The sequence below is a fragment of the Elephantulus edwardii genome, unplaced genomic scaffold (genome assembly GCF_000299155.1).
Source record: "Elephantulus edwardii isolate Elephantulus edwardi_28Jun2011 unplaced genomic scaffold, EleEdw1.0 scaffold00013, whole genome shotgun sequence".
NCBI classification, from domain to species: domain Eukaryota; kingdom Metazoa; phylum Chordata; class Mammalia; order Macroscelidea; family Macroscelididae; genus Elephantulus; species Elephantulus edwardii.
This window is the reverse complement of record NW_006399763.1, coordinates 2,746,072-2,756,535: the sequence shown is the minus strand read 5'-3', so window position 1 is coordinate 2,756,535 and position 10,464 is coordinate 2,746,072. Positions and strand designations below refer to the sequence as shown.

Below are 10,464 nucleotides of genomic sequence, written 5' to 3'. Positions count from 1 at the left end.
GTATTGCTTTTCTTAGCTCCAGCTCTGTATTCTCTTTGTCACTGTAGAGAAATCCACCTGATTTTTGTATGTTGATCTTGTATCCTGCTACTTTGCTGAATTGGTCAACTATGTCCAATAGTTTTCTTGCTGAGTCTTTAGGGTAACATGAAGCCTTTTAAATTGACCAAATAAAAGTAAAAAGTTTTTTCCCCTCAGCCTCTGTTTAAGCCATGGCAAAGTTTAACAGGGGTGTATATCAATCAAGAATTGGATTTGGTGGAGACAGCTAAACTAACAGGAAAATGAAAGTGTTACAAGCACCTAAAATTTGAGAGCTCTTACCAAGTCTAATCAAGAATGAGGAGACAGGGCCCTGCCTTTCAGTCTGTTCTTAGTTCTTCTCGAGTTGACCACAGCTCACAGTGACCCTATGAAAAGCAGACCTGAACACTGCCCTATCATGTGCCATCTTCACCATTGCTCCTGCCACTGTGTCAAGTCAGCTCATTGAGGTTCTTCCTCTCTTTTGCTGACCCTACAATTTCCCAAGCCTGATAATATTTTCTAAGGGCTTGCCTCTCCTAACCATATACCCAAAATATGTGAGACAGAGTTTCATCATTCTGTACTCTAAGAAGCACACTGGCTGCCCCTTCTCCAAGACATATTTGTTTGTTTTGTCACAGTCTGTGGGATATTCAGCATTCTTGTCCATCACCATAACTCAGAGATATTGATTCTTCTACTGTCATCATTAGTCCATGTCCAGCTTTCTGAGGTGTAGGAAGAAATTGAAATGACCATGGCTCTGATCAGACACCCCATAGTCCTATTGACATCTCCAGATTTTATTGCAGAGAAAGAAAAAATTGTAAGGAGGGCTGCAAGCAGAAAGGCCCTTTGGCAAAACAATGTCTATATCCTGTATGAGGGAGTCAAAGCTGCGTGTTTTCAATATTTTCTTAATGTTACTAAAACCTTTAGGGGAGCTGTTGTAGCTTTGTGGTAAGGAGCTGTGCTGCCAATCCACAGACATACAGTGCTGAGCCACTGCTTGCTCTGCAGGAGAAAGATGGGCAGCAGTCTGTCTATGTGATTTACTGCCTCTGAAAACGTGCTGGAGGGTACACAACAACAACAACAACAACAACAAAGCTTCACATATTTGGCGATTGAGGAAAGATGACAGAAAGATGGGGTTTTGGGGAATTGGCTTGTCTAGATGGAGTCATGAAAATGAAGTGCGTGCACTTTCCATCTTTCAAGATGGATTGCACCAAAAAAGCTTTTTTAATTGAGTGAACATAATTTAGTATGAGATGATGTTACTCCTGCTAACATGACCAAAGTATGTAAGATGAAGTTACATTATTTTTGCCTCTATGGAGCACCTTGGTTGCCTAGTCTTTGTGGGCATTGGTTCAAGTCCTGCCCTGGAAGGAGGCTTTCTCCTGCCTCTAGTTGTTGCTATTGTTAGATGTCCTTTAGTTAATTTATAGCAACCCCTGAACTACAGATCAAAACTTTGCCCTATCCTGCAGTATCCTCCGTGTGTGTGTGTGTGTGTGTGTGTGTGTGTGTATGTGTGTGTGTGTTTTGATTGCCGTCGAATAGAACACCACTCATAGCAGTACCCTATGAGCAAAAGACCTGAAACCTTTCAATAACTATCTTTTCTCAAAATTCATAGAGTTTCCAGTGACATGTTATTTAGGAAGTGGATACCACTCCTGCTTTCCCATGTTTAAGTCCATTGTTGTCGTCACTGTGTCAGTCCACCTAATTGAGGATTTTTTCTCTGTTTTGCGAATTCTCTACTTTTCCAAGCATTCTTTTCCCAAGGACTGGCAGCTCCTGATAACATGATCAAAGAATGTAAGATGAAGTTACACCATTTTTGCCTCTAAGGAGCACCTTGGTTGCACTCCTTCCAAGACAGCTTATTCTTTTAGCAGAAAGCTCTAGTATCCTAGTCCAAAGTCTGTTGCTGCAAATCTACCCACCACTTCATGGGGGGAAGATGGACAATCTCGTCCATGTGATTTGCAGCCTTGGAAATCAAATGGAGGGTCAGCTATGAGTTGATGTAAATTCCATAACTAAATTTTAGTCTCACAGGTTGTAGGATATTCAGTACTTTTTTGCAATACCACAATTCAAAGGTTTCAATTCTTCTTTGGTTTTCCTTATTCATTGTCAACCTTCCGATTCAGAGGCTTGGGTCAAGTGTACCCTAATCTTTAAACTGTCACCCTTCCACTTTATCATTTTGGAGAAGACTTTGCCAGCAGATTTTCCCAATATAACACTTCTTTTGGGTTTTTGATTGCTATTACCATAGGTGTTGCTTTCTTTTTTTTTTAAATTAAAAAAAAATTTTATATTACTCTGATTTCTTTACAAAGTTTGATTACATTGTTTTTCACAGAAGAGCCTTCCCTTAATACTGATATGTGATCCATATTGGAAGCTGTAGTCTTTAGTCTTCTTCAGTAAGTGCTTTAAGTTTTCTTCACTGTCTGAAAGCAAGGTTACTGTTATCAGTGTAATGAAAGTTGTTGATGAGTCTTCCTCCAGTACTTCATTCTTCTTCATACAGTTCAGCATCTATAATGCTTCTCTCAGCATACAGAATGGATAAATGTGGAGAAAGTATACACCTCTGATACATAACCTTTCCTGACTTTTAAACCATGCCCTATTCCCTTTGCTAAGTGACTACTTCATGGTCTATGCACAGGTTTTGGATGAGCACAGTTAAGTGTTTTAGAATTCCCTTTCTCCTCATTATTATCCATAATTCGTTATGATCCACATAGTTGAAGACCTTTATCTAGTAAAGAAAACCTCTTTCTGGTAGTAGCTTTGGGTTACTCATGCCTCTGGATCAACAGGTAAAGAAGAGAGTTACCATATTGTCTGGTTTAATTGATCCTGATTATCAAGCAGAAGTGGAATTGATATTACATAATGGAAGTAAAGAAGAGTATGTCTGGAATAGTGGAGATTCTTTGGATGGTTTCTTAGTACTATCATGTCCTGTAATTAAAATCAATGGGAAACTACATCAACCCAATTCTGACATTACTTCTAAGATCTCAGATCCTTAAGAATTGGAGGTTAGGGTCACTTCACCTGACAAAGGACCATAAACAATGGAGTGTTTGCTGAAAGCAAATGAAATACCAAATAGGCGGTGGAAGAAAAAAGTTCTAAATACCAGTTATCATCTTGTGACTAATTGCAGAAATGAGTATTGTAACTATTATAAGCATTTCTTCCTTATAAGTGTAAATTAAATATTTATGGTTTACATTTAATAAACTATAAGCTATAAATGGTGCTGATACATTTGAATTTAGTTATGTTAAAGGCAAACATTGTTTTATAATTGTATTAAAGATCATGGTTTTAAGAAATGTGTACAAGTGCAATGTGTTTATTTCACAAGGGGTGGACTGTGATGGTTAAGATTTTGTGTTGATTAACTCAGCTGTTTATGATTCTCTGTTTTGACGGTGTGATAGCATTCTCTTGCTGAAATTCGATATAGTGTAATCTTGGAGCACATTATGCTCAGAAGGGTAGAGGGACAGTGCAGGAGAGGAAGACCCTGGATGAAATGGACTGAGATAGTAACTGGGACAATGGGGCCAGGTGTGTTGTAATCGGTGAGACTGTCTGAGGACAGGGCAGGCTTCAGAGGTCAACAGCATATAACAACAACAACAACAACAATAATCATCATCATCATTCTCATAATGGGATTTGCCGTGAGAAGTTGACAACGAGTTTCATAAGGAGTATGGCCTATATTTAATATATAAAGAAGTCAGGCAGAGTTGACTTGCTTATTTGCGCTTTTCTTTCCTTTTTTTTTTGAGAGGGACATATATTTTACTGCAAATACCTTTTTTAAATTGAGATTTTAGTGAAAGTTAATAAAGAACTTGGATTTCCATTCATTCATTGTTGTACATGTTCCTCCCTGCCCCTCCTCCCCCCCAGTTCACCCATGTCAATCCTGTCTTATAACAGTGGTATTATATAGTATTTGTCTTTTTGTGACTAAGATATTTCACTCAGCATAATGTCCTCCAGGGTCACCCATTTTGTATACTATTTTATGAGTTCTTTGTTTTTCAGTGCTGCATAATATTTCATTGTGTGAATATACCACAGCTTCTCTATCCATTCTTTTTTTGATGGGCTCTTGAGTTGTTTCCAACTCTTTGCTATTGTGAACAAAGCAGCAATAAACATGGATGTACATATATCTCCTTGGGTGGCAGTTATGTTTTCTTTAGGGTATATTCCCTGTAGTGTAATTGCTGGGTCAAATGGTATTTCTATTTCCAGCTTTTTGAGAAAGCACCATACTGCCTTCCACAGTGGTTGCACCATTTTTACCCTTTTGGAGAAGTTTTTGGATGTGTGTGTGTAGGACTTTTTGCTTTATTCTTAAACTTGCATCTGGCTCATCATTTCTTTAATTTCTGTCTTACCTTGGATTCAGTAGCATCAACAGCTACATTCCCTGCTTTGAGCTAAGCTCCATCTGATAGCAGCAATAATATCTCTCATTTAGTGGGTTCTTCATAATCCAGCGTGAATTTCTGTCAATTTCCTGTTGTTGTACTGCTTTAGTTGTTTTTGCATAATGCTTTCAGCAAGATTTTACTTATGTGTGATCTTAATAATGTCAAATGAAGCAAAAGTGGCATCCACTTCCTAAACTACATGCCTCCGGAAACTCTATGAATTTTGATAAATGTCGGTAGTTGTAGAGGAGCTTCAGGCCTTTTGTTCATAGGGTTGCTATGAGTCATGCTCGACTCTAAGGCAATCAACAATAACAACAACAAATAATTTACAAACTCTAGAGGAAGACCCTCAATGAAACGGATTGACTCCAGCAAAGTGGTCAACTGTGTCAGAGAGAATGAGAATGGCACAGGATAGGACAGGGTTCAGATCTGTTGTTCATAGAGTCACTATGAGTTGTATGTGACTCATCCACATCTAACAACAACTACATTGGATCACTTTTTTTTTTAATGAGAAAAAATACAAATCACTTCTAGTTGGTTGGCTATGTAGCTGTCTTCCACATTTCTTAACATAGTCAGCACATCCAGGTGCTAACAGCACATCAGTTTTCTGAAACACCGCAATTGGTATTACATCAATTCCTGGAGCCTTGTTTTTTCTAGTGCCTCAATGCAGCTTAGGCTTCTTCCTTCATTATTTTTTGATTCTTGATCATATGCTACTTCTTGAAATGGCTCAATGCCAACCAAGTATTTTTGTACGCTGTTTGACATAATGACTGCTAGAAGCTGTACCACAGGTATTTCAGTTACTAGCAGAGTAACTCATGGTAGATAGGTTTCACTGGAACTTCTGGACTGAAATCAACTCAGAGGCAGAACTGACCATCCACAGAGCTTTCAAAAAGCCTATGAATGAGTATGGTGGACAGCTTATGCTTAAAAGAATCAGTTTAAACAGGTTCTGCTTGGCAAGCAACTTAACAGGGACTAAAAGTTCTTTGCAATAGAGTGTGGGCATGCTTTAATAGAGGGAAATACAGAGGAAAATATCTGCCTTGTTGTTTTTTAACCTAATACTAGGCACTTCTGAAATCTAATTTCCAACTCTTGGCTGCCCTGTTTCAAAAGAGCCTTGAGGCAGATTGAAATAAACCAATGGATCTCAAACTATTATTAAGCAGATTGTAAAATGAGCAGTTTTTGAGAATGTTCTCAAAAGATTGGCTGCTCTTGATTGTGCAAAATGGTCTTTTTCACTTCTTTTACCTTCTGTTCTGTTTTGGCTTACCTTGCTTTTTGCATACATGCATACCAACTGCTGTAGTTTGAGAGTTGAGTGATGTAGTCTATAGAGAATTGTGTTCTAACCCAAGGATTGCCCCTCTCTCAGTGTTCAAATTCATGAGGAGCTCCATGGGAGAAAGATAGGCAATATCTTTCATTGAGACTTACAGCCTCCAAAACTCAATGGTGGGTCAGATATAACTTGATGGCAATGAATGAGTTCTCTTTGAAGTGTGACAAAACAATCAGAATTATTTAGGTTGATAAAAACAGATCAAGAGAAGCTCCATTTTGTTTCTCTTGGAGCCTTCAATCCTCCTGTTGGGGACTGGACTTACTTGCCTTCTTGACTTGCCACTCTTCTATGGTCCTAAAACAACCTTCCATTTATCAAGGCTCACCTTCCCAGGAATCCTCTTTCTTACCTAAGCCTTTATGTTCATCTTCCTCTGTGGGAAATTTTTTGAGACCTTATATGTAGTTCTTGGTGGTACAAGTTGTTAATATACTTAATATACTTAATATACTGAATAGGTGCCCCACTGGAAAGGCTTGCTCTGTTTCTGAAAAATCTGCCATTGAAAACCCTGTGGAGCACATTTCTACTCTCATGAGCCTGGATCAACTTGATGGTAAAAAGTCTGTTAATATATGAAATGCCAATTTTCTCTTTTCATACTTGATGGATTGATAGGATGAGCTAGATTGAAAATACTTTCCCCCCAAATTTATTCAAATCTTTATCCACTCTATCACTTGTTTTTTTCTTCCCATTATCCTCACCCTCAGAAGTTGGAAGAATCTTTTTTGTATCTCTAGTGTTCAGAAATTTCTGTGCTGTGACTTAATATGGGTTTTATTTCTTCAATTTTTCCTGAGTGCTCAGTTGGCCCTCCTTATCTAAAAATCAGATTCTTCAGTTTGGAGAAAAATATGTGCAAAATATCTTAACTAACTTTCTTAACTCAATTTCTCTGTTCTGTCTTTCTGAGATTTCTTTTTGTCAGAAGTTAGACTTCCTGAATTAACTCTCTGATTTTCTGTCTTCTTTTGTTGATATTTATTTGTTACACTTTTTAAAGCATTTCCTCAATTTATCTTCTAATCTCTTTCCTGAGATTTCATTTCTGCCAAACTTTATTTTAAATTTTCTAGTGCTCTCTTCGGTTCTTTATGTTCCTTTCTTATAAATAGCATTTTGTACTTACCTGGCAGAGGAAACACCATGATCAGGCAGGTGGTTTTCCCAGGATGAGGCTCACCCATTGCACTTGGGGTGTGCTGACCCCTGCGATTTCCCCAAATGCGGGAAACTCGACTGCATAATTTGTGGTAGTGGGGGACTGCGTGCGCACTATCCCCTGAAAAAAAAATAAAAAAAATTAAATAGCATTTTGTTCTTGTTTTTTGGTTGTAATAGCTTCTCTTGTTTTTTCAGCATATTAATTATATTGATTATAGTTTTATTTTTGAAGCTTCCTTTTGCTCCCTGCCTAGTCTGTTTGCACCTAATATTTTCTCCCTTTTATTTGCTATGGTCCTTTGACTTTCATTTTGGAAGTTTAGAAAAATTTCTTTTGATACTCTGTTATCAATTAATTTTTGTATATTTTTAAGATAAGTAAAGCTGACTGCAAGTTACAATGTAGCAAGTTTGTTGGCAGGTATGCTTAGCTATAAAGTGAGTAGAGACTTGACTTTTTTTTAAGAGGCCTGCATTTTAGTGCCTTTAGACTTTTTATTTGGAGTCCACTTCATTTCTTCAAAAGCAGATTCTTGTCATCTCTTGTTTGTTGGGAATGAGTTTGATTGCCATTTTGAGGGAGACCTGTGGGGAAAGAAGCAGATGATTAGAGGTCGTCCCTGAGTGGTGCAAATACATATTAACGGAAAGGTCTAAGGTTTGAATTCCCCAGAAATTACTTGGAAGAAAGGCCTACTAATCTACTTAGAAAATCCTATGAAGCACAGTTGTATTCTGACACTGAGTTTCCATGACTGAGAGTTCACTCAGTGTTAACTGGCTAAATGGTACCAAGACACAAATTCAAGTAGGGTGACTGCAGGGCCCATGTGCTGGGCTGCTGTGTCTATTATCTTCTTTATGAACTTGGGCTTCACAGTCTTTTACATAAAGTATTTTTAAAAATTATTAAGTATAATAAATAATCCATCTCAGTTCATTTATAGCAAAAACACTGTATATTGAACTATTTTCATATTAGCAATTTATAACTTATTCTTAATTTGCAGCTTTTTTCAAGGAAGAAACCTCCTAAGGGCCTGTACATTTATGGAGATGTTGGTAAGTCTGTTAAAAGAAATTTTGAGTGGTCCAAACAAATGATAACTGACATTACAACCTATACTTCTCAGTTTACCGAGGCGGTTAGATGCGGCAGGGTAAAGTTGGGAGTGTGGGAGAGAAAAAAGGAAGATCTATCCCAAGCCTCACTTTTAAATCTCCTCAAGTGTATATTAAAGCGCTCTGGTAGCCAAGTGGGAAGGAATTGTGCTGCCAACCCAAAGGTATTAGAATCCATGGGAGAAAGATAGGCAGTCTCCACCTGTGTGATTTACAGTCTCTGAAAACCTGCTAGAGGGTCAGCTATGGGTCATTTCTGACTCCATGACACATAACAATACAAATTGTGTGTCAGGGCTGTGTCCTTTCTCCATACCTGTTCACTCTATGTTGAGCAAATGATTTGAGAAGCTAGACTTTATGAAGAAGAATGGCTTTGGAGGAAGACTCATCAACCACTTGCATTATGCAGATGACAAAACCTTGCTTGCTGCAAGTGGAGGATTTGAAACCTTTGCTGCGGAAGATCAGTGTCTATATAGCCTATGTACCATTTGACAATCCAACCAACAAAGTATAAGAATCCTATCTTGCCACATTCTCTCCAATATTTATTATTGCTGCCCTGTTAAACTTTGCCACTGTTACTGGAGTGAGATGGTACCTCATTGTGGTTTTGAATTGCATCTCTCTTATTGCCAGTAATTTTGAGCATTTCTTAATGTGTCTGTTTGCCATTCAAATATCTTCCTCTGTGAAGATTCTTTCCATGTTTTTGCCCATTTTGTAATTGTGTTATCAGTCTTTTTCTTGTGGTGGCCCAAGAGTATTCTGTAAATTTTCATTATGAGACTCTTGTCTGAGATGGTATTACCAAATGTTTGTTCCCAGTCAGTAAGTTTTCTTTTCACCCTATTGGAAAAAGTTTTTGATGTGCACAGGAATTTAATCTTTAGAAGGTCTCATTCATCAATGTTTTCTTCTTCAGATTGTACATTTCTGTCTGTATTTGGCAGTCTTTTTGTACCATGAACTTGGACTTCTAAGCTTGATCCCTGTTTCTTATGAACTTTATGATATTGGGCTTTACTGCTAAGTCTCTGATCCACCTTGAGGTGATTTTTGTGTATGGTGTGAGATGTGGATCCTGTTTCAGCTTTCTGCAGGTAGCAGTCCAGTCTTGCCAGCACCATTTATTGAAGAGTTTGTCATTTCCTCTTTTGATAACTTTGATTTTCTTGTCGAATATCAGTTGACCATAGCTAGATCTATTTCTGGGTTCTCAATTTTGTTCCATTGGTCTATGTGCCTATCATTGTACCAATACCATGCTGCTTTGCTTATTACTGATGTGTAGTAGGTTTTGATGTCAGGGAGTGCTATGCCTTCAACCTCATTTTTGTTTCTCAGAAGTGTTTTGCTTATTCTGGGTCTTCTGCATCCCCAAATAAATTTGACAATTTCCCTTTCAATCTCCTGGAAAAATGAATTTGGTATCTTGATTGGAATTGTGTTGAACATGTAGATTGCTTTTGGTAGGATTGTAATTTTCATGATATTGATGAACAGGGCACATTTTCCCATTTCTTTTGGTCTTTTATTTTGTCTTGCAGAAATGCTCTGTAGTTTTCTTTGTACAGGTCTTTTGTATCTCTAGTTAGATTCACTCCTGAGTATCTAAATTTTGTGTTGGCTATTGTAAATGGTATTGCTTTCTTGATTTCCTTCTCTGAGTTGTCTTTGTTACTGTAGAAGAATCCTACTGATTTTTGGATATTGATCTTATATCCTGCCACTCTACTAAACTGACCTACAAACTCTAACAGGGTTTTTTTTGTTGAGTCTTTGGGGTTTTCTGTGTATACTATCATATAATTTGCATATAGTGACAGTTTAAACATGCCTTTGCCAATCTGGATGCCCTTTATATCTTTCTCTTGTCAACCTTATATTTTTTATTTTTATTATTATTTTTTTTTAATGGAGAAGGGACAGTTTATTATCACCTCGACGCAGAACAGGAACTTAATGGACAATGTGAATACAGAGGTCTACTGACTCACAACTCTTTCTTTTCATCTTTTAAGATATATGACATAGCAACTGATATATCAAAGTAAAGCAAGTGTTGCTTAGTTATTCTTTTTTAGTTCCTTTAAATGAGACTCATTATTTCTGATTCCATAAAGTGAATCATGCCATGATTCAAAAGATCTGTCCTTTATATAAACCTATGAGCACACATTTTAAAAAATGAGTTCTTCAGGAACTAGGCAAGGATGCCCACTATCACCTCTTTTATTCAATATTGTTTTGGAAGTCTTAGCAATAGCAATAAGA

At 37.5% G+C, this 10,464-nt stretch overlaps 1 protein-coding gene across 1 annotated transcript in view; it reads left to right on the top strand.

Moving 5' to 3' along the window:
- Nucleotides 1-10,464, top strand: part of LACE1 (lactation elevated 1) — a 390,750-nt gene that overhangs the window by 78,408 nt on the left and 301,878 nt on the right. Inside the window, exon 3 of the mRNA XM_006881166.1 lies at nt 8,073-8,124. Coding sequence (XP_006881228.1) covers nt 8,073-8,124 — 52 coding nt within the window. The remainder of the gene's footprint in view (nt 1-8,072; nt 8,125-10,464) is intronic.